Source organism: Pan troglodytes, chromosome 1 (genome assembly GCF_028858775.2).
Source record: "Pan troglodytes isolate AG18354 chromosome 1, NHGRI_mPanTro3-v2.0_pri, whole genome shotgun sequence".
Taxonomy (NCBI): domain Eukaryota; kingdom Metazoa; phylum Chordata; class Mammalia; order Primates; family Hominidae; genus Pan; species Pan troglodytes.
The window spans coordinates 162492628-162517759 of record NC_072398.2 but is presented as its reverse complement, the minus strand read 5'-3'; the positions used below and the strand labels follow the sequence as shown (position 1 = coordinate 162517759).

Sequence of the window (25132 nt, the reverse complement as noted above, 5' to 3'; positions counted from 1 at the left end):
TGAGATGGAGTTTTGCTCTTGTTGCCCAGGCTGGAGTGCAATCGTGTGATGTTGGCTCACCGCAACCTCTGCCTCCCGGGTTCAAGCGATTCTCCTGCCTCAGCCTCCCAAGTAGCTGGGATTACAGGCATGTGCCACCACACCCGGCTAATTTTGATTTTTTAGTAGAGACAGTGTTTCTCCATGTTGGTCAGGCTGGTCTCGAACTCCCTACCTCAGGTGATCCGCCCGCCTCGGCCTCCCAAAGTGCTGGGATTACAGCATGAGCCACCGAGCCCGGCCTCATGAATTTTTAAGGAAAGTTATTGCAAATCTTTAACCCTAGCTAATCATATAAGCTTTAGAAGACAAAAAGGTACTTTTTCTTGAGTAGTTAAGAGATATAAAGTTCTGGAGATAGACTACTCCAAGATTTTCATAGGGTCATATCTGGATGATAAGATTATAAGTGATTTAAACTTTCATTTCCAAATCATCTATATATATATTTTTAAATATGAAATAATCAATAAATATTAAATTTTAAGATAACCAAAACCATTGTTCTCATTCCTTCTGTCTGTCTCTTATTAACACAAAACCTTTTTTTTTTTTTTTTTTTAGTTTTAATGCTAGGGGTCCCTAGTAGTGAATGTGGGGTGTTCTGCACAGATTCTTTCAGAGTTGAGTCATTTATTCCTCCAGCTGTCAGGAATATTGGCTACATTCCTCTGTAGGAACTGTGCTTGGCTAAAGGGAACTACGTTACCAAGCTTACATCTCTTCCCCAGGATCAGCCCATATCCATTGACTGGTTTATATGAAGGTAAAAGACCCAGCCCCATTTCTTAATTTGGGACAATTCTGAAAAGTCATCACAGCTCCAGGACCCCCCATGGGATCAGCTGAGGCCTTTATTGCAATTGCATTGTGGTTAAATTTTTTCTTTTGCCCCATCCCACCTCCATCACTTTCTTACAAATGTCATTCTCAAGTAAACCTCATAAACACAAATATTTGTCTCAGTATTGTGGGGAACATGATCTAAGACAAAACTAGTAGTCCTAAGAAGCTGACATCAACTCCCAGCCAACTTAGCAAAGCTACAATCACATATCACTCAATTGTTTTCTGGATTGCATAGTTTTTGACAAGCAATCTACCTTCATTCTTACTTTTTGTTACTCTGTATATGTTTTGTCTCTGTTAAGATTTTTCTTTTTATTACTGGTTTTCAGCAACTTGATTATATGTGCCTTGGTGTGGTTTTATGGTTTTTTTTTTTTTTTTGCTTGAGGTTACTTTAGCTTCTGTGAGTTTATGTTTTTCATCACATCTAGAAAAAAATTAGTCACTATCTTTGGCCAATAATTTTGTGTTCTTCCCCTTCCTTCTCAGCCTCCAATTGCACATGTTAATGTTTCATGTTTTTACACAGCTCACTGAGGCGCCTTTCATTTTTTTTTTTGTTTTCTCTTTATATATTGTTTTAGTTTCTACTGATATTTTTGAATTCACCAACCTCTCTTCTGCTGTATCTAATTTTCTGTTAATCCCATTCCATGTACTTTTTTCAATTTGGATATTGCATTTTTCTTTTTTTGAATTTTATTTGAATCCTTTTTATGTCTTCCATTTCTATTACTTTATTTCTGATTTCCTTCTTATCCTAGAATATTATATTTATAATAACTCCTTGGAAGTTTGCCTGTTAATTCCATTACCTCTACCATTTCTGGGTATGTTTTGATTGATTCATTTTTTCTCCTGACTCTGTGTCATATTTTTTGTTTCTTTGCATGTCTAGTAATTTTTGATTGGATGATCAACATTGTGATTTTTACATTGCTGAATGCTGGATTTTGCTGTTTCTTGAGTGGGAAACTTTGTTCTGGCACACAGTGCTACTTGAAGACCAATTTGAACATTTTAAGGCTTGCTTTTAAATGTTAGAGTAAATCCATAGCAGTTTTTATTCTAAAACTAATTTGGCCCTGCTACTAAAGCACAACCATGTTGAGGATGTCACCCAATGTCCCCTGTATTACAAGCTTTCTCCATTTTGGCTGATGGGAATGTTAACTATTCTTAGCCCTGTGAGACCCAGGAACTGTTCACTGCTTTCCAATCATTCCTTCCTTGGCTTTGTTACATACTACTCAAGTCATTTCCTTTACCCCATGCTAATTAATACTCAACAAAAACCTCTAGGGAGGACTACTCTGCAGATCTCTGGAGCTCTTTTTCTTTGCAGCTGCCTGAGTGATTCTGAACTCAGTCATCTTTGGTTTCTTAATTGCAGTGAGACCACTGGGCTTTATTTTGGTTCCTCTGCTGGCAACTGCCTTCAGGCAATAATTTGGGGAAATCACAAGGCTCATCACCTGTTTTCCCTTTCTTGGGGATCATAGCCCTGCATTACCTGTAGTCCAATGTTTGAAAAGGGTTGTTTCATATATTTTAGCTCATTTCCTAGTTGCTTATGATAGAAGGGACAATTTGGAAGTCCACTAATATACATGAAGCTATGCTTTGGTAGAAAAATTGTGAGTTTTTATAATGAGCAAAAGTCGAACAATACTTTTACTTGTCTAATAAATTCTGTTTCCTCACTACACATTCTGAGAGGTTTTCAGAAGACATGAAAACAACTAACATATATGTTTCTCCCAGTTCTGAGAAAACAAAAAATTCTTAATAAAATTTAATTCTGAGTAAATACATAAGTCTGAGTTGCTGTACTTACTGTATTTAGAACTGTTAAATTTATTTTGGTGAAACGATTTTCTTTCAATTTAATTCAATATTAAAACTAGCTATCCTTCATTTCTTTCCCAGAAATTCTTCAACAATACCACCCCCCCCCCCCCACACACACACGCATGCATGCACACACATTCTCTCTCTCTCTCTCCACTTTCAAAATAAAAGGGTGGTATATCTCTTGGTCGTACAGATTACCAGGATATAAAATTCCATAACCATCTTTCATTTCACCAAAAACGAGGTAAAGAAAATATTACCACTGATAGGGTAGAAAATATATTGTGAGATACAAGAAAAGAAACTTGATAGCAAAAGAGTTTTAATCAGTAGAGATCTTAAACTCAATACAAGGCAAGAGGAAAGGACATAAAAATCGAGCATGGGCTTGCTAAATTCAAGATTTAAATATATTGCCTTTCTTTCACTACAATCACAACTCAGTTAGGTAGATACTTTAATTCACATTTTACAGATGAGAAGATTCAGAGTTTAAGTTTCCCAAGGACAGAAAGGTAAGTCAGTGGGAAATTCCATGTACATTCCATTACTAAATGCCACATAACTGTTTGGATAACATGAGAAGAGTGGGTCATTATATGATACCAATTAGAAGATATTAGGGATGGTGGAGGCAGTAATTTCTGGGATAAGAACTATAATTTACAGAATAACCAGACATCATCTGATCTGGTGAAACCTGTGCATTCCCACAATTAGGCTTTTTCACACTTTCTCTCTTTAAATGTGCAACACCTTCCCCATCCCCTCTTTACTTGTAGCAGTTGATTTTGCTTCTTATATCCCGAGAAAGCAACTACCACCAAATCTACCAGTCAACTCATCTATATTTGAACTTAAAGATCTTTATGTTAGAATGGAATCTATCCATGTTCCAGCTTAGGCGAAGCCCTTCTGAAGATATCCATTCCTTCCTTCCTCATCAAATTTTCCTTCTTGACTAGATTAAAAAATTTCAACCAGTAGGCATAATCAGAACCTTTGTCTCATAATGAAAAGATAGTTAATAAGGCTCATCAATTGTCCGTAATTTTGTTTTGGTTCATGTCTGTCCAAAGCAACAGAAAGGACCACATTTTTGCTAAGATCTCTTCTAGTGCTATAATCCTAGGTGATTCTAGTAAAAGCTAATATTTATAGAGTGCTTATTCTATGTGAGACACTGTGCTAACACTTTACATGCATTATCCTACTTAATCCTCGCAATCCTAAAAAGAGGTACTATTATAATATTCATTTTATAGATAACAAAACTGGGGCTTAGAGAAGTTAAGTAACTTGTCTGAGTTTACTAGCTAGTTAATAGCACAGTAGGATTCAAACCTGACTGGCAGAGTTTATGTTATTAAAGCATTGTACCATGTATTTTGTAATCTCAATTGCATGTACATTAATGCAAATGAAAGTTGCCTGCCTTTATTATTTATATATTTGTCTATAATACAAAAGCAAAATTATACTGTTACAAAACCCCAAATAATTTTAATCTCAATTTGCAACATAATCCACATTTTACATATCTATAAACAATAAAAGTTTTAGTATTCAAATGCCTTAGAAAGAATTCATTTTGGTTTAATAATTTATAGCCAGGATAAAGTCATATTTATAATTTATAATTTTCTGTCCAGGTTTTTAATAAAAATCAGTAATGTTAAATGGAATACTATCATTTTATAGAGAAACAGTATGAAATTACATTGAGAAATGAGAACAGTCATTAAACATTAAGATTTTATTACAAACCATGCATTATATATTTCTTTACACTTAAGGAATAGATATGAAACAATCTTGGAGTAAAAATTAGAAGGCAACTTGCTTCAAGTTTGTACCAAGTTAATCAAGCAGAAACCTGAAGAACCTTGTTTTAAGATGAGAGTCATTTATACTTGGCAGGCATTTTCTTCCAATGAAAAAAAAAAGTCAATGTGCCATTATCTTGACACTTATAAAAATGTTTATAAAAAGCATTTAGGCCATTGATTCTCACAGTTGGCTGAATATTGGAATCACCTAGATTAAAAAAAATACTAATCCCTATACAACATCCCCCAAATTCAGATTTAATTAGTGTAAGTTAGGCCCTGGGCATACAGGCTGTTTCAAAATTCCTCGGGTGAGTCTAATGTGCACCAGTTTGAAAACCACTAGCTTAGAGACCTGTTCCATCATCATAGAAGTCACTCTTTAGCTGAATGATTCTATATGCCCTGATTTCAGTGGGTAGTGTTGTTATTTTAAACATCTGATAGGTGTATCTCCCTTGATTAAAAAATAAATACCTTATGGAAGAGATTATATGTTTTATTTATCATTGTCTCCGCATATCTGGAACAACGAAAGGCACATAGCAGTTGCTAAATAAATATCTTTTGAATGAATATATGATTGCCTTATACTTCTTTTATATCCCCATCTTCTAATAGATTATGAAAACTAGAATTCAAAATATATATACTGAACAAATGAATGACTGAAGCAGTTGGGGATAATATTTAAGGCAAAACCAAATCTGATAAAATACACACATATTTTAAAAACACATACATATATATAAATAGATCAAAAGTGGAAAAAGAATATATAAAAGAGTGCAACATTTGGCAGCTGAGAATTATTTCATTGAGTTTTCAAATATTCTTCACATTCTTATACTTAGAAACAAAGAAGTAACCCCAAACAACTAATTCATTAGCTAATATCTCAGAACTTGCACATTTGCAGATAAATTTTCTTTTAAAAACAGAATTATAGTTTAATCCCTAACACAGCTCAGTTTTCAAAATTCAAGTAAATAAAATTTTAGCACACATCATGATAGCCTTACTGGATAGCTGTGTTAAAAACAAAAAGTATTTGGTATCATCTATTGTTATGTGCTCTCAATTGAGATCTAGTTAGTTTCCTAAGAGTCTCACATTGATAACTATTTTGGCACTTCCTTACATAATGTGTTTATTTAGAAATACCTTATTAATGACAGACTTCCTTTTGAGTAGCTACATTCTCAGATATGGCTTCATTTATCAAAGTTCCACAAGTATTACATAATTTTTAATTCAGTTAGTATCTTAGACTACGGAACTTTGGTTTTCTTAAAATCAGCATTGGTTGCTTGATTGTAGGTTTGTCACCAAAAAGTGCTGCTTCACTCTCCGTGGTTGGAAATCTTTTCTGATATATCAAAGGATATTCCTTCTGAAACTTAAAAATGAGGTGAGAAATTAGAAGGTATTTAACATTATTTCCCAAGCTGAAGCAGTGCTCAACATTTTATAAGAATTCAGTGTTTTTCTCAAAGACGTAGTATAGAGATTAGTATCCTTTCATTTTATCCTTGCCTTTCCCTCTCTCTTCTCATGTGAATACTATAAGATCTCTTAGATCTCATTAACATTAACATTTTAGGATTCTTTCTCTTCCAATGTTAATTCTCCCCCTAAATTCCAGATCTTCTTTCCCACTGATAAAACCTACGAAGGGCATAGGCATCTAGTATTCATATTTCTTTCAGTGTCTCAGACGTAGAATTAGACATGCCAAAATCATGTGGCTACTGGGCTTTCAGAGCTAAAAATTCTAAAACATAGTGATAAGTCACTCAAAGATACATATCCATACCTTATAAATTGCTTTCCCAGGCTAATCCAAGCTATAATTATACAAAATACCAGTGAAAAAGGAGAGTATATATTATTACTGTTGGTATTATTTTAAAATTCAGGATAAAGAGCAAAATCAGGTAGGTACTCACATGTTTTAGGTTAACGCACATATACAAGACATCATAATATATAGTCTATATAACTCAAACTTAAAATCTAAAATATTAAAATAAGAAAGTAGATTCTAAATGTTATTAACAACCAGGAACAGCACATTAGAAAATATTTACATGATTGAGAACTTGCTCATTCTCTTACCTGTTTTAGTTTTTTTCTTTTCTCCTTTAGAGGTAAACTCCTGTTTTTAATAATATTTTCTAAAAGTTCTGCAATTGCAGCTTGAGAGGTAGAAACTTTTTGCTCATCAAACTCCTGAGCACTAATCTGCTTACAGTATGAGTAAGTTGGCAAAGGAGCAAATAGTCCATCTCCAGGATTTTCAATCTGTAGTGAACAAAATGATATAACTCTGTTAATTCTGGTCATGTTCTTATATGATAAAGTATTCTTTTGATGGGATCTAGAACCTATTAATTTACCACCAATCAAACATTCAGCCATTAAAAAAACTATGTATTATGCAGTAGAGGTATGTAAGTCAGTAGGTTCTAAACCCCAGCTCCATAATCTACTTGGTTTGCAGCATTCAACAATGTATTTAACTTTTCTTGGTCTGTTTCTTCATCATTAAAATGGAAATTACATAAGAAAATGTATAGAAAGGGCTCAGCCCACAATAAGCATTAAATAAAGACAGGTATTATAATTATTACCATTAACTATGGATTTTATTCTTTTAACTATAAAATAACAATCTAAGTGTTATTCTAATGCATCTTAAGACTTTAATGTTCTGACAGTGCAGGTAGTAGATGATCAGCATATTTACTGAAATGAAATATTTTTAGTTTTCATGTATTTTTTTTTTTTTTTGAGGCCTAGGGACATAGGCAGAGCTTCTAACATCTTCTGATAAGAGAAAGAAATTCTAGGAGATAGTTATAATTATAAGCCAGGGCAATATTAGAATGGTATGTATGGGAAAAACATAAACATGTGTTGGGCAGCCAAAGACAGAATACAGTAGATGTCTGTTATTTTGGCTGCTCAGTATTCCTTCTCTCCTTCTTTTAATAGTTCCTTCCCATTTTACCCCTCTACCTTCACCTTTTGTGAAGAATAAATTCTCCTTTAATTTGTGTAGAACCAATCAGAGTGAGGCCCTATCTCCATCATACTCACTCTTAACAACCTAAACGACGCATATTTAACCTCAACTATGCTAAGAGTCTACATCCAGAGCTTTTAAATTAGAGACGGAGGAATGGCTCTTTTTCCTTTGAATTGCAAATGTAAGGCTCTAACTCATGAACTTCAACTAGCCACATTCCTCATCATGTGAAGGAGCCATTGTCAAACACAGGATCAACACAGAAATAAGAGATGGAGGGATGGAAAGAGTCATATAGCTATTCGAGTCCCAGATTCTGTCTACATTCCTGACTTTTAGAGGTTGTTTATGGGAGCTGATAAAGTCTCCCTTTTTGATTAAGCTATTTTGAGATGAGTTTGCCACTTGCAACTGACTATTGCAGAGAATTTTAAGACTCACAATACTTACATGTCCCTTTTTTAAGTAGTCAAGATGTTTTTCCACTGCAGTCTGTAAGTAAGAGGGTACTTGAAGAATTTCCTGATGATGATCCATTAAGAAAGAAACTAATCTTCCAGCAAGAAGCTCATCAAGATCCACTTCTTCAGCACAGCATAACACACATCGAGAAAAGGTATGTATCATCTAGAAAAATATTAAAAGATGTGAATTTAAAAAGCTAAGGTTGCATACAAACTAGAATATCGGTAATTTCCAGGTAGCATTATGTGAAGTATTGGGAAAAAGTGGTAAGCAGCCCTCAGTTTAAAAATGAGGACAACGATTTATACAGTTAGAAATGTAAGAATTTGATTATACATAAATCCTTTTTAAAGTTTTTCCATGGCTGAGCATGGTGGTTCATGCCTGTAATCTAAGCACTTTGGGAGGCTGAGGTGAGAGGCTCACTTGAGGCAAGGAGTTTGAAGCCAGCCTAGGCAACATAGTGAAACCCTATACCTACGAAGAAATAAAAAACTAGCCAGGCATGATTGTGCATGCCTGTGGTTCCAGCTACTTGGGAGAGTGAGGCAGAAGGATTTCTTGAGCCCAGGAATTCCAGGGTGCAGTGAGCTGTGATCACACCACTGTACTCTAGCCTGGGAAACAGAGCGTGATCCTGTGTAACCAGAAAAAAAATAAATAAATAAAAAGTATATCCTTAATGTAATTCCCAAGAATTATAAAAGGCTTTGGTTTTTCTACAATTTTGTCACAATTTTATCAGTAAACACCATAGGTTCTATTAATACCACATATATATGTTGCTTAAGCTTAAAGATTGTCAGAGAACAATAACTAATTACATTAAATGAATCCCACAGAAAAACACAAACCAGGAGAATGTGTAACATATAGAACACTTCTATTCATAACTGGTTGCAAAGCTGATGCCATTTAGCTTTTGAAATGCTGGAAAATAGTTTTTAATAATGTTTATTCTGTCAGTCTTTAGACAGCAATTTAAAACACACATTTTTCAATTCCATCTTATGGGATCTTCAAATCCTGGGATAAAATTGATTACTCTCACTTATTACTCTCGTTACTTTCACTTATATCTATGCAACCCTCTAACTGTAACACCACACACACACACACACCCCTCATTCTAAAATACTTAGAAATCAGAATTGTTTTAAATATTTCACACATAGTAGATGATCAGAATATTTATAGAATTGATACATTTTTAGTTTTATTCCTACACATCAGTCGGGGTTTCCTGTCTCCTTCCATGGCTCAGACCTCAGCCTTTTGCTCTTTCTTCACATTCTTAGCCTTGTACAGCTCATCTACTCTCATAGCTTCAAGTACCATCCCTATGTAAATGACCAAAACAATTTGCATTCTCCCCTGATCTTTCTTCACCTGGCTCATATTTCCAACATTCTGTTGGACAAATTTCAATTTCTCTTGGAGGTTCTATGACTTCAAATCTTAAAAGTGCAAAACCAAAATTATCACCTTCCCAGTCATGTCTCTGAAAACATCTTCCTCTATAAACTTCCTAGCTTTTTAATAGTGCTATAATTACTCAAGAATAATTCTTCTTCTTTATATTAGGTCTGTCATTGTTAAAGAACTGTCTTTAATAACGCGTGGAAGAAAGCATAACTCCGGATTCCTTGGTATAAGAACCTCTTGTAAATTGAAGTTGCATTTTGAGGAAGTGGTGACTTAAAAAAAAAGAGAGAGATTAAAGATACTATTTCAAGAGTTCATTTCCAATCAATTGTCTGCATATAAATGCCCTTGTCCTCATTTTCACAAGGAGCCTAAGGCTGTTTGGCAATAGTGCTTCCCAACTTCTTGTCCACAATGACCTACTTTTCCATTACTATATTCTCTGAAACACTGACTTACTGTATTAAGTTCCATTAGTTCTCTGTGTCCACAGTTATAGTCTCCTTAGGCTTTCAACAGTACCTACATTTCTTCTTCCTTATCCACCAAACAGAATTGGCACAAGGCAACATAACGTGGTCTGACTGGTCAATCACTATGAAGTGATTCAGGATGAATGAGCAGGCAAAGTCCTTAGCCAGGATTAACATCAGCATGTGAAAGTATAACAGAGTGTGCACAAAAGATTAATACACCAAAATTCTGCTGCTAGGAAAGGTTAAAGAGCCTTTCCAACCTAAGAATCTAGCACTTTAAGACTAAGACATCACTTGAGTAGTACTTTTACGTAGTTTGGTTTTGTTATTTTGGTTTATGAATCAGACTTATTCTTTCTATAAGAAATCAACTTACCAGTGACCTCGTACCCATTGCATCATGAAGTTCGGGCATATCAACATTTTGACTCATTCGGGAAATCATACGCATTAAAAGTTGAAGCTTTCTACGATTTGGTGGGGGAAGTAACAAACAACATAACTGTAGAGCATCGATGGCAACCCTCTCTAAATGAGGTTGCAGCAAGCCTAGAATACAAAAATACCCCCCCAAAAAATCATCAATGACACTAGTTGCTTTCATACTACCAGTATATACAGCTATATAAAGAAGGTAAAATAATATCTTAGTATTTCATCTTTTAACTATTTCTAGAAATTACGTTCCTCTAAAGCATGGTAAGATTCTCATTATTTTCTTTACAACTTATTTCTAAGTATTAAAATTCTTCACTTATTACAAATAAAGTGACTCAGAATAAATGAAATTGCAAAAAAGAAAATAAGTTCCTTAGGTAAACAGAATAAATCTTGGTTATGTCACAGACAAAAGTCTTTTTAAATAATTCCTCTTGGAGGAAAAAAAATTAAGCAACTTCAAGGAAGAAAAGCCAGGTAAGCAAAACACAGAGTTAGTAAACACTAAAAGTTAATATTGCATGCATTGAAAGCAACAGCCTTACTTTGTGTGCCAGTCAACATAGAAGAAGCTGGAAGTAAAGAATTTTCTGAAAGTTCTATTGTACTTTTGCAGAGTCTTTTATTGATTGTGGCACTAGACTCTCCGAGTTCACTTTCCATAGCTGTTTGCACACTTGTGCTGCCTTGTCCAACATTTGGTTTCATGATAATTTCAGCCACTGGTGTATTGATATAACTATTCCTTCTTGTACTACTTCTTAAAAGCAAACTCTGAGACCTACAAAGCTGTTTTGACTTGCATTTCCCATTATACAACTCCTCTTGGTCTTGAACAGTCAAAGTAGAGTTTCTCTTAAAACCAGCACTGAATGGCTTTTGAATAGTTTCCTCTGAATGAAGATTCAACAGGAATTCCTGTTTGGGCTTAGACTCTAAAAACAGTTTATTATTTTGTCCTTCTATGTTCGGAAAAGATTGATGAAAGACACTGGATGCCTCTTTACTTGAATTCCCTGGCACATCTACAATTCCTTCCAAAGAACAGCACCTTGGTTTGCTGTTAGAGGATAGATCATGCATATTACTTAACCCTATTAAATTATGACAACTTCCTCCCATTATGTCATTAGCACTCACTCTTCTGTTTCTTAAATTAACTAGCTGCATTTTCTTAGCACATCTTTCTTGAAATCCTGGATTGCTTATCTGTAGTCTCTCAGTAGAATCTGATTCTTCTTTGTTTTTTTCTCTATGAAGCAGACTGAGAAGAAGGCACTCAGTTGATTTGAAGGAATTCAAATTGTTTAAGTGAAGGAATTTTGAAGACTGTGGATCATCTTGAATTTTATGTATCCCACTGGATCTATCTGAAACTGTGATGTAGCCACAAACAACTACCAGGAAATGAAACAAAAATTAAGATGCAACTGTATGACAGTGGACAAAAATAAAACAAAAACAATAGTAAAGTTAAAAAATAAAGCATTACTATAGTATATATTGTTAGTATAGTATACACAGTAGTTGCTTAATTCAGAAGCCACTTAAATAGGACACATGCAACATTCGGTTACAAACGTGCAAGACAGATGAGTGGTTTTCCCATTTGTAATATAACTTTAAAAAATTATTTCAACAGCCTAATTAAATGGATTGAGCCAGAATACATTTAAAAAATCTGTTCTCAGTCTGCAAGTACTAGAAACCTCATAAATATAAGATAATTGTGGTATAATAAAATACATATATTTGATCTTTGTCCTTGGTACCTGGTATGGAGCTCCTAAAATCCTTGAAATTTCCTGAATGATAGAAGTCTTTAGTTACTCATAACAAGCCTATTTCAGCGTATCTGAGTTCATGCTAAGGTAACTGAGGGCCGGCCATGGTTTGAATTTTCATCACCAACTACAACCTTGTGGGAGGAGAAAGGGGCTAGAGATTGAGTTCAATTGACAACAGTGACCAATGATTTGGTCAGTCATGCCTTGGTAATTAAACTTCAATTAAAACTCTAAAACATGCAGGCTGAGGGAGTTTTCTACGTTAGTGAACACATGGATGTGCTGGGATCACGGTATGACCAGAAAGGGTAGAGAAACTCTGTGCCACCCCCACCCTCATACCGTGCTCTGTGTAACTCTTCCATTTGGCTATTCTTGAGGTCTAGCTTTTATAATAAACTAATAGTCATAGTTAAAGTGCTTTTCTGAGTTCTGTGAATCATTGTAGTGAATTATTGAGTCTGGTAGGGGGTTGAGGGAAGTCCCGAATTGGTAGTTGGCTGGGCGGAAGTATGAGTAACCTGGGAACCTTATTTCACTGAATTTTAAAATAATTTGTAGGCTGCCACCTTTATATTTACCTATGGTTTTAGATCTTCTAAATTATAAGAAAGTTGAAAACTTTAACAAAATGAACTAAAATCAGTAAAATCCATACATACCCAAAATGTTTACAAATAATTCGTAATATTCAAAAGTAAGTAGAGGTTCAGGGAGATCTAGAAAATAATCTGCGATTGTTCTGAATACATCTCGTTCAAATCCAACATAAGTTGGATTATTCATATCATTGCTTCTTGGCCCTAAGAAGTAGAAGGCAAGAGAAAAAGGTAAAGTATATTTTAATTTAAATACAATTTTTAAACATAAAAAGTATAAAATCTGTATTTCATGAAGGAGCTAGGTTTAACAACAAATTCTGCCACAGTTCAAAAATTTAAAGGGTGTATCTCATTCTTCCTCATTATCTTTCCACTAGAAGCAGTCAATTGCTAGTATTTTGTTTAACATTCGTATACCTGAAAAATCATACATAAAGCAAAATTTTAATATCATTTTAAAAGCATTAGGGAAGCTTGGTTTAATAAGATTTTATTGTAATTCATTTTGTAAAGGAAAGAATATTTGGACAACACAAATAATTCCTTCAAATTGTCTTTTTGTAAATTTACATGTTCATGAATATATTTTGTCTGACATGAAGCATAGCCTTAATGAATTTAAATAATATCTTTACATTGTTGTTTCTTAAGCTTGACACAACTATTGAAATAATCATACCTACTCATTTGTGTTTTCCTCAAAAATAAGATCTGATCTCATTTTATAGATAAGAAAACTGAGGCTGAGAGTACCTTGCCCAAGATGAAAAAGACTCTGGTAGCAAAGTTTGAATTAGAAGTTAGAGCAGTGTAAAATAAGCGCAAGGCCCAGGACTTTTAAAGCTACAACAACATTTAAAGTGTGGTTCATAGATTATATCACAGAATCATCCAATGTGCCTATTAAAAATACAAAGTCCTCTATGGAGACCATAATCCATGAAGGCGGGGCCAGAAATTTACTGACCTAGAAATGTTTGCTTCTGGTTCACTAATTGAGTGTTTTCCAAACACTAACCTGAGAATCTTCACTATAGTAATCTTCTGGAGGCATATATATATTTAAAAGATTCCTGACCTACAGAATCTCTGGAGAGTCTCTTTAGTGACTGTGGTATGCAGCTAGGTTTTAGAGCCATTATACTATCTTTCAAGTTAAAATGTTTCTCTTCCCAAGTCCAAATAATATTTCTTACTTCTCTGTTTCCAAACTTTTGTATGGACACACAAATGTGAGCAAACACTGAAAAAGAATTAAAGAAAACAATTCACACACACACACACACTCTTAACAACAGAGCAAAATAGATATTTTTCTAAGGACATAAGAAATAGTATGTGGAATAAAAGATTTGATAATCATTAGAAAGTTCTCTAAGACAGAAAATACATGTTTACAGGAATTAAAAATATTAAAAATATAGAATTTATAGAGAATCTAGGTTTGAGCTCTAGCTCATTTGCACTAAAAGAAGATACTCTAAGCTTTGGCTTTCTCTGTTGGAAAAATTGGGATGGTATACTGATTACTAATTCCTACATCTCACAGAATTACTCTGGGGGATCGAATAACAAGTAAAGTAAGTCTTAACACTGCCTCTGGCTAAATACATTGTTGCTAATTTGGAATCCAGTAAGTTATATAATTGGTATCGTTTAGGTATTACATAGACTGAAAAGAGAAGGAAGACAGAATCCCTGAAGACCAGATGTCAGAGAAATCCCTGTCAGTATGCCTATCTGAATTCCTAACCATGAGCAAAGGAATGAAAGAGAGGAATAGCTAACTATACCTGGAAAGTAGAAAGACAAATTCAAGTCTTAAGTTCATAATAAAGATTTTAATCTTAATTTGATAAAATGTTTCTGTAAATATATTTAATTTATTGCTATTTATTCAATGTCATTTTATCATATTGACACCCAGTGGACAACAAAGGAATATAAAGTTACCCTGAACATTAATAAAACCCTATTAGCATTTAGAAAATGCTAATTTTGTATGAACTAGAAAATTATACTTGTAACTATTAAAACATAATTTAGCTTTTGATGATTTAGCTTATATCTTTGTACATTTAAAAAATTAACTTTGAAAGCAATTAGGATTTTGTACTCATACTAGGGTTTTATGTTACAAAAATCAATTATCACTGATCACTACGAAAAGCTTGATCAATTAAATGCTAAAAAAATTTCTGGATTAGTGACTGGTAAGGTTTGGATCTGTCCTCACCCAAATCTCATGCCAAATTGGTAATCCCCGGTGTTGGAGGTGGGGCCTGGTGGGAGGTGATTGAATCATGGGGGTGTATTTCCCCTTTGGTGCTGTTCTTGTGATACTGAGTGAGTTATCACAAGATCTGGTTGTTTAAAAGTGCGTACCACCTCTGCACACAACCTTCCTCCCGCTCCAGCCATGTAAGACATGCCTGCTTCCCCTCCACCTTCTGCCATGACTGTAAGTTGTAAGTTTCCTGAGGCCTCCTCAGCCATGTTTCCTATACAACCTGTGGAACCATGAGCCAATTAAACCTCTTTGCTTTATAAATTACCCAGTCTCAAGTATTTCTTTACAGCAGCACGAGAACAAACTGATACAATGACAGATAATCTTTTTTTTCATAACATAAAGTCACATTAATATATCTAGTATTCTATGCTTCTACACTATAGAAATAGCAAGGAGTTCAAGCCATTTGAACTCTGAGCCTCACTGAGGCAATTAGTGTGGATTTCACTTAAAAAATCCTTTGAGATCCTCTAGGCTATGACTTTATAATATATGTGAACTAAACCATAAATAATATGCTTGAATTAAAAAATCGCCACCTTTCTAAACAGAAAAAATTAAGGGCTCCATAATGTAATAAATTCCACTAGACTTTCATTTATAAATCAAGAGAAATGATATACTTTAATTTTATCAGGACTTTATTAAATTTCCTTGGTTCTTGTTAAATACTATCAATATAACACACACACACACACACACACACACACACATACACACACACACACATATATTTAACTTACAATTTGCTAGGCACTTCATGGCAGATAATACCCAGTGAGGGAGGTCATCTACACAAAAAGAAAAATATTACTAAGTAAACCATACATTTTTTATGATAGTATATTTTAAAATATCACACTTATGTGCAATTATATATATGTATATATACATACACATACATGTTACATTTGTATATGTGTGTATTACCAGGATTAAAAAGTATTATATGTTTAATAAGACACAGGATCAAGTCAATATTTTAAAATAGAAAAAGTCTGAAAAAATTATGGATTCTGAGTTTGATTCATATTACATATAACAATTAAATATTGCCAAATTGAGGATTACTTTGAGGGAGTGTTTAGATATAAACTCCACGTTCATTTTTATCTACTACCACTATCTTTTCTTCATCCTTGTTTCTATTCTGTCTATTGCTATGCTATTTGAATATTACTGATTTGGGTGAGACCTAAGATTGAAATGAACTGTATCTCACTATTATGCTGCTTTTATAGTGAAGTTTGCTTAAAATCTTTCGAGTGCCACTAAATAAAATATGTTCCATAGAAATCTAGCATTTTTTTAACACAGGGTTACAAAGAATAGAAATCTTAAATGAGGGAATATACTGTTAACCATATTATTTTAGGTAATGGAAGAAGGGACTGGTCTACAGCCACATACATATGCCACATAGCAAACTCATCAGTTTTAACATTTACCTTTTGCTCCCACAATTAAAAACTCAAAGTTCTTGCCCATAAAAAGAAAACCAAAGTAGCATATGTCAGTTAATTCCACAGCCAGAAACTTATCATAAAAACATCAGCTACGATTTTGAGAGATTTATGGATACCTTTCTCATAATTTAAGTTTTCTAATACATCTATCTAGCTTGAATTATTTCCCTGATTTTTGTATCTAAATCTGAAATCAATCAACTATATAAATATATAAAACAAAAAAGCCAGTCCCTTTAGAATCCTCATCTTGAAAGTCTGAGCTTATTTTGTTGTGTTATTACAGTTTTGTATATATGTTTGACTCCTGTTAATTTGTACATAACTACTCATGTAAGCCTCATGAGAGTATGGACCATTTCTATCTTACTTATCATTAATCTTTAGCACAATGTCTGACGTGTTGGAGGCCCTCAACAAAAATGTGCTTAATCAAAACTTTTCTTATATTTGTATACCTTTTGGATGCTTAACTTTGTCATTTTTTTAAATACCATGCATGAATTTATCTTAGCAGACAAAATATTTCTTATACTAGCACGAATAATACTCACTTAAAAATTATTCCACTGTTATTACTAAAGAACTTATGATAGCCCCTCTGATGCTCCATGAAAGTATTCTACTTTCAATATTTGGGTCTCTCTTTACACTACTATAGCTGCAACCTTGTTGGCAAGTTTTTAAAAGTCCAATTATTTTATTAATACCAACCTGATTTGTTTTGTAGTATAACTACTCCACGTTTACTTGTATTGGCCATGTTGTACATTATATATTGGGGAATTACTTGTTTTGGATTTATGACTTCTTCTAGGGATGGCACACCTAAAATGGTTTGCAGGCTAAATAGAAGAAAGAATATTAACTTTTTTTCTTCATAAATAGATTATACATATGAATATGACTAGTAAACAAAGCCATCAGAATATTTTATTTTTTTAACCAAATTTCTAAGACTTATATTTAGTATCCCCTTTCAAATACATTTATCTCAATAATCTTAAAAGGATTCCAATATATATCCCAAACTATGGCCATAATGTTGATTCAAAGAAAAGGTGAATCATACCAAAACATTCAATTTCTACTCTACTAGAGCTATAACAAGAGTATTTATTTAAAAACACATATACAGGTTGCATTCTAAGCTTTCAGAATTAATCTGTTGATTCATTTGCATATTTTGATGAAAATGTCAAATTAATAATCAGAACACATCAGGAACTTCATTAAAGCTTAATTTTATCTTACTAGATCAGAATAACATATCTCCAAACTTCTTCAACATCTTCCTGGCTTAGTTCTCTATTATCAATTGCATTTTCTTGATCTTCATTGATTATTTCATGCTTTATTTTCTCGCCATTTTCCTGAAAAAAGGATTATTTTGGTTTAATCTGTTATGCTCAAATTTTTTAAATATTGAAAGCAACAATAATTCTATTACTATCAGTCCATTGTGGAGCTATAAAGTGTCTCCCAAAGAAATAATGTAATATGGTAATGGAGTTTTTAATTTTGCAGTTGTCCCTACCACCCTCAAATCAATTTAAACCAAAACACACTTAAATTATATAACTGTTGTTTTCAATTATGTCTCACTATCATTTTTATTATTCTTTCTATGGGTTACAAACAATTTTATATATACATATTTAGAATGTAATGTAGGTTAGGAGGTTTCAGTTCTGGCTTTAAATATTAAAGAATCATTTACTTTTAATGATTCTATCATTGAGTACCTCATAATTATATTTAAACTAGTAATTAGTAAAAGGATGTGTTACCTGAGATAAATGTAATCCATGCCTTTTAGGAGTTCTACGAGATAAGTTTCGTAATTTAAAAATGCTATCTTTATCTTTGGAAAAGTTCTCTATGTTGTTTTTTCTCAATTCTGGATACCTTCGTGGTAGAGTTTTAAGTGGCGAAGTTGCAGGAAATCTGGTTTAAAAACAATAAGCAATTAAATAATGTGAGATTAGAAACAAACTTTTAGAGCCTATTTTTTTCTTTAAATTCACATAAAGAGCCTGACTTATTAATACTACCAAGTAATAAAGATTCTAGACAAATAAATTTTCCCATTAAACCTTTAAAAAAAATAGGTTCCTTTTTTCTTTAGTATATTGTGTATATTTTAACTTTATTTCTGGATAATTCAGGGTTATTATTAGGGTCAATTCTGGTAGAGGGGTATTGCTTACACACAAAATGGCTCTAGAATGCTACATTTTCTAAATTTCTTTGATGAGTTATCTAGTTTGTATATTCCCTCTTTTGTTTGTGTTTGTCCTCATTTCTGGAACTTAGTTTCTGTTGCTTCTTTTGATTGTAATGTTTTGGCCTCCTTTTATTTTAATATAAAATACTTCAAAGATATAATAAAACAATACCCATGTATGTAACTGGCAACCAATGTAATCGTTGACATTTTGCCAGACTTCTCCTTTAATTTTTTTAAACTTTTATTTTAAGTTCAGGGGTGCATGTGCAGGTTTCTTACATAAGTAAACTTGTGTTGTGGAGGTTTGTTGTACGGATTATTTCATCACCCAAGTATTTAGTACCCATTAGTCATTTTTCCTGAACCTCTCCCTCCTCACACCTTCCATTGTCCAATAGGCCCCAGTGTCTATTGTTCCCCTCTATGTGTCCATGAGTTCTCATCAGTTAGCTCCCACTTGTAAGTGAGAGCATGTGATATTCAGTTTTCTGTTCCTTAGTTAGTTTGCCTCCACCTCCATCTATGTTCCTGCAAAGTACATGAACTCATTCTTTTTTATGGCTGCATACTATTCCATGGTGTATATGTACACATTTTCTTCATCCAGTATACCACTGAGGGACATTCAGGTTGACTCACTGTCTTTGCTATTGTGAATACTGCTGCAATGAACATACGTGTACATGTGTCTTCATGACAGAATGATTTATATTCCTTAGGGTATATACCTAGTAAAGGGATTGTTAGGTTAAATGGTAGTTCTGGTTTTAGGATTTTAATGAATCATTATACTGTTGTCCACAACTCATATGGAACCAAAAAGAGCCCAAATAGCCAAGGCTATCCTAAGAAAAAAGAACAAAGCTGGAGGCATCATGCTACCAGAATTCAAACTATATTACAGGCCTGTAGTAACCAAAACAAAATGGTACTGGTATAAAAACCAACACATAGACTAATGAAACAGAATACAGAGCCCAGAAATAAGGCCATGCACCTACAACCAACCAATGTTCAGCAAAGCTGACAAAAACAAGCAATGGGGGAAATGATTTCCTATTTAACAAATAGTGCTGGGATAACTGGTAAGTTACATGCCGAAGATTGAAATGGGACACCTTCCTTACACCATATACAAAAATTAACTCAACATGGATTAAAGAGTTAAGTGTAAAACCCAAAACTATAAAAAATCTGGAAGAAAACCTAGGCAATATCATTCTGGACATTAGAATGGGCAAAGATTTCATGATGAAGATGCTAAAAGCAGTTGCAACAAAAGCAAAAATTGACAAATGGACTGTAGTTACATGAAGGAGCTACACAGCAAAAGAAAACTATCAATGGAGTCAACAGACAACCTATGGAATGGGAGAAAATTTTTGCAAACTATGAATCTGACAAAGGTCTAGTATCCAGCATTTACAAGGAACTTAAATTTAAAAGCAACTCCATTAAAAAGGGGGCAAAGGACATGAACTGATACTTTTCAAAAGAAGACATATATGCAGCCAACAAGCATATGAAAAAAGTTCAATATTACTGATTGGAGAAATGTAAATCAAAACTATAATGAGATACCATCTCACACCAGTCAGAATGGACACTATTAAAAAACAAAAAAATAACAGGTGCTGGCAAGGTTGCGGAGAAAATGGAATGTTTATACACTGTTGGTGGGAGTGTAAATAACTCCTTTTTTTAAAAAAATGAAATTCTTTGCTCATTCATATCTCCCTCTTTCTAAGGGAGAGTAAAATATAAACTTACAGTTTCATAAAATAAACCTATAGTTGTATTTCTTTTCCATGCTTTTATACTTTTAATAAATGTATATAAACAATATGTGGTTTGGTGTTTTTTCACTTTATCATATCTTTTACTATATATCAATTTTTTTTTCTTCTCCAAGTTTTACTCTGTCACCCAGGATGGAGTGCAGTAGTGTGATCACGGCTGACTACAGTCTCAACCTCCCGGGCTCGGCCTCCGAAGTAGATGAGACCACAGGCATATGCCACCATGCCTGGCTAATTAATTTTTTTTTTTTTTTTGTAGAGACAGGGTCTCCCTATGTTATCCAGACTGGTCTCGAACTCCTGGGTTCAAGTGATCCTCCTGTCTTGGCCTCCAAAAGTGCTGGGATTACAGGTGGGAGCCACCCTGCCTGGCCCCATACGTCAAATTTATTCAAAAAGTTTGTAGTGACCTCAAAAGTTTGAACACCTCAGAAGTTTGACCTTGGTCTTCAAAATTCTCTTAGACTTTTACCAAATGAATTTTAGAATCTGCTTATCAAGTTCCACAAAGAAACTATATTGAAGTTTTGAATGAAAATGCACTGAATTTCTATTTCAATTTGGGAGGAATTGACTTGTATATACACGTACTAAGTATTTTCATTCATGAACAGGGTATCTTTCTCCATTTATTCTATTTAATACAATTTAATACTTTTCTCCAATAAGGTCTTACACATTTTTGGTAAACTTAATTTTTACGTACTTTATAGTTTTGTTACGATCGTAAAAGACTAGGAGAGGCCGGGTGCGGTGGCTCATGCCTGTAATCCCAGCACTTTGGAAGGTCAAGGTGGGTGGATCCCTTGAGCTCAGGAGTTTGAGACCAGCCTGGGCAACATAGTGAAACCCCGTGTCCACAAAAAATTCAAAAATTAGCTGGGCGTGGTGGTGTGTGCCTGTAGTCCCCACTACTTTGGAGGCTGAGGTGGGAGGATAGCTTGAGCCCAGGAGGCAGAAAAGGCTAGGGGCAGAGAGACTAGTTGAGGATTTATGCAGAAATCCAGGTAAAACAAAAGCAAAACAAATAAAGAGAAATTCAGGTAAGAATTATAGCCTAACAAAAAGAAGATTCATCTTGGAGAGAGATGTGTACAGATCAGAGAACTACTTAGGGAGCACAATAGACTAAATCATATTTAAAGGACAAGAAAGGGAAAGAATCAAGGCAACTATAGGGAAGGCAATGCCATTTATTCAGATAGGAAACCTAAGAAGACAAAATTTAGGTTAGAGGGTGATAGTCATTTTTCTATACGGTATATTTGAAGCGCCTTTCCAGGAGGCAGATGAAAAAACATGGGCCGAAAGCTCAGGAAAGATATTTCAGGAGAGGCCTGAAAATCTTAAGAAAAGTAGGCGAAGACATGGCATGAGATTGCCTAGGGAGAAGGTGAAGTAAGGACAAGGGCAGGAACTTGAAGATGGGCGAGTTAAAGGATGAGCAGCAGTAAAGGAGCCCACAAAGATAACTGGGGAGTAGTTAAGAGAGGAAAGATTTGTAGAGTGCTATACAAAATGGATTATTCATATGACTGTTATTGTAGTTTACTTGTATGACATAAATCATTTTTGGTACATAGGAAACAATAAATTCTTAGACATTTCATTTGCAAAGTACCTAATGTTGTAGGAAAAAAAAAGCATGGGCATTAGATTCCACAGGCCTAGTTTAATGGCTACATAACAAAGAACCGTAGGTCATAAGAGAAAAAGCAATTATGCTGACCTGTGGGAATCAGAAAAGCTCCACAGAAGAGGCTATAAAGGAGCTGAGATTAAAAGAAATGTATAAGTTTACTAGCCTGACAAATGTGTACAGTGTCTCACGGTGGAAAAACATTTCAGGCAGACAGAACAAGATTTGTTAAAGCATGGTCTCAGTTTCCCCATCTGTAAAAGGGGTTAATACCTACCCTGCTTGGCTACTATAGCAATTAAGTAAGAACACATATGTAAATCATCAAACAGAGTTTCTGTTATATCTTAACTGCTTAATAAATATTCTCTTTAACCTGTGGTATATTTCTTCTGTTATCATTGTTATTTTTTGAGACAGTCTTGCTCTGTCGCCCAAGCTGGAGTGCAGTGGTGCAATCTCAGCTCACTGCAACCTCCACCTCCCAGGCTCAAGCAGTTCTCGTGCCTCAGTCTCAGGTGTGTGCTACTACACCCAACTCATTTTTTGTATTTTTAGTAGAGACGGGGTTTCACCATGTTAGCCAGGCTGGTCTCAAACTCCTAGCTTCAAGTTGATCCGCCCACCTCAGCCTCCCAAAGTGCTGGGATTACAGGCATGAGCCACTTTACCTGGTCCTGTTGTCTGTTATTTATTATGTAAGATTTGCTATTATCCTATTACATGTATTCTTAAATTAAATTATATGTTTGAAGGGAAGGATCTGTGAACTTATAATCTAGAAACTATGCAACTAAAGGTCAGTAATATGTCCTTAAAATGTTATGAAGTGTTCAGAATATGCGGAAGTGATAATATATCACTATTTCCCTTCCAATTCCCTACTTTATTATATATGCTAACACTTAAAAACTTTAAATTTTGAAGCAATTAACTTTCACATTACAATTTTTCTAAATGATTTTAGTTGAACAGCATTAATAGTTTTCCAAAGAAATATAACTTCTTTGAAGAAGCTGCTGTTATAGTAAAAGTATAATATAAGTAGAGATAAAACTTTACAGTAATTCAGTTTTACAGTTACATATCTGTTCATTACCTGAAGAGCTGGTTGTTATCATCAACATTTTCTGATCCCCACCTCCCTTTGATATCTTCAATTACATGATTCTTAAGAAATTTCCTCAACAGTTGGATAGTCTGTTGCCTTGTAACTTCAGGACCAAAATTGCTATTATTTCTTAATAGGTCATAAAGCCAATCCACTGCTTCTCCTGCTGTGAAACAATTGCCATATTTTTTAAAGTGTTGTCTGTGTTTTCTTAGAGGCATTCCTGCTCGAAAAGATGTGGTAACTTCATTCCACTGTAAAAAGAAGGAAAATATTTTTTAAAAATTGAAGAAAAATTAAATCTCATATTGATTTGAAGTACATTAGGTAAAGAAAATTCTTTAATTCACATCTGATTATATCATAAAAATTCTTGAAGAATCATTCATCTTATTTGTGCCATATAAAATTTTATATCTGGCCGGGCACGGTGGCTCATGCCTGTAATCCCAGCACTTTGGGAGGCCGATGCGGGTGGATCACCGGAGGTCGGGAGTTTGAGATCAGCCTGACCAATATGGAGAAACTCCGTCTCTACTAAAAATACAAAATTAGCTGGGCATAGTGGTGCATGCCTATAATCCCAGCTACTCAGGAGGCTGAGTCAGGAGAATCACTTGAACCTGGGAGGCGGAGGTTGCGGTGAGCTGAGATTGCACCATTGCACTCTAGCCTTGGCAACAAGAGCAAAACTCAGTCTCAAAAAAAAAAATTATATCTTACACTGCTTTCTTTTTATTAATTCTAGTGCTGTAGTAATATTTTTATGTAATAGCTTTTTTATTAGAAGAACTTCATTGGCTGATCTAAGATCCTTATTTAAGATCCTGAGCTTATTTAAGAAATCTGCAAATAAGGAAGAACTACAATCAATAGAGAAAACATTCATCCCTGTTTTTTACCTCAATTAATATTAATGTTGGTAGCACTGTGCTTCACATTCATTATTTCACTTTAATTACCCCAATTCTATGAATAGGTACTATTAATTTCTCATTTTTCACATAAGGAAAATAAAGCAGAGAGATTAATAAAATGACCAAGGTCACACAGCTAAGTGATGAACCTAGGCATTCAAACCCAGGTGTGATTGACTCTAGAAACTGATATTGAGCTGCTCACTCTGTACTGGCCTGAGGACACAGTAATAAAAATGACAGAAAGGGACTCTGTACTAAGGGAGATTACAGAACGGCTTTCCTGAGATGCAGTACAGGGTAGTGGCTTTAAGAACGGGCTCTGGAGTTAGACTAGTAGGGCTGGTTTCCCAGCTCTAGCTCTGCCACTATTGTTTATGACTTTTTGGGCCTATCTTCAATCTCTATGCCTCAATCTCCTTAACCACAAAACAGGGACAAAAGGACCTAACGAATGGGCTTATTGGAATGATAAAATGATGTAATATATGTGAAGTACTAGTAAGCATTCAGTGCATGTTTTCTTTCTCAGCGTGCTTATACTACTTTCATCTAATGGGTTTTAAATAATGTGGCAGGACTACTGATTGAGGTTCCTTCCTGTCCTAAATTCTATCCTTCATATTGGTAAATATAGCCAATAACTTACTAAGTAGCAGAATCCATGTAAGATTGCCATACCAGGAAGATCTGAATTCTAGCTCTGCCACTTGCTGTTGATGTGACTCTAGAAGGCATTTAACGTCTGTGAGCCTCAGTGTGCACACTGATAAAGTAGGGCTAATAATACATGCTCGTCTGAAGGGCATTCTTAAGAGGAAAATGCTTGTTATTCTGCAGATCACAAGACACTTTCAAAAACAGCATCCTCCTGGGAAACCC

General features: G+C 34.3%; 1 protein-coding gene across 6 annotated transcripts in view; it reads right to left on the bottom strand.

Moving 5' to 3' along the window:
• DEPDC1 (DEP domain containing 1) overlaps positions 1-25132 on the bottom strand; it is a 31500-nt gene that overhangs the window by 5006 nt on the left and 1362 nt on the right. For 2 of the 6 annotated variants that reach the window (XR_010153531.1, XR_010153534.1), the window contains exons 2-12: positions 23322-23587; positions 18345-18501; positions 17809-17927; positions 17269-17399; positions 15832-15879; positions 12856-12996; positions 10952-11803; positions 10345-10517; positions 8053-8229; positions 6690-6875; positions 5736-5970 (exon numbers count right to left, since the gene is read on the bottom strand). Coding sequence is in view for 3 of the 6 variants with exons in the window: in XM_054684224.2 (XP_054540199.1) it covers positions 5830-5970; positions 6690-6875; positions 8053-8229; positions 10345-10517; positions 10952-11803; positions 12856-12996; positions 15832-15879; positions 17269-17399; positions 17809-17927; positions 18345-18501; positions 23322-23587; positions 24900-24929 (2421 nt within the window). In the remaining 3 variants the exon portion in view is untranslated. Of the gene's footprint in view, positions 1-4483; positions 5971-6689; positions 6876-8052; positions 8230-10344; positions 10518-10951; positions 11804-12855; positions 12997-15831; positions 15880-17268; positions 17400-17808; positions 17928-18344; positions 18502-23321; positions 23588-24899; positions 24986-25132 lie in introns of those variants that run through there. The other 4 variants (XM_054684224.2, XM_001165339.7, XR_010153536.1 and 1 more) reach the window with 4 other exon arrangements.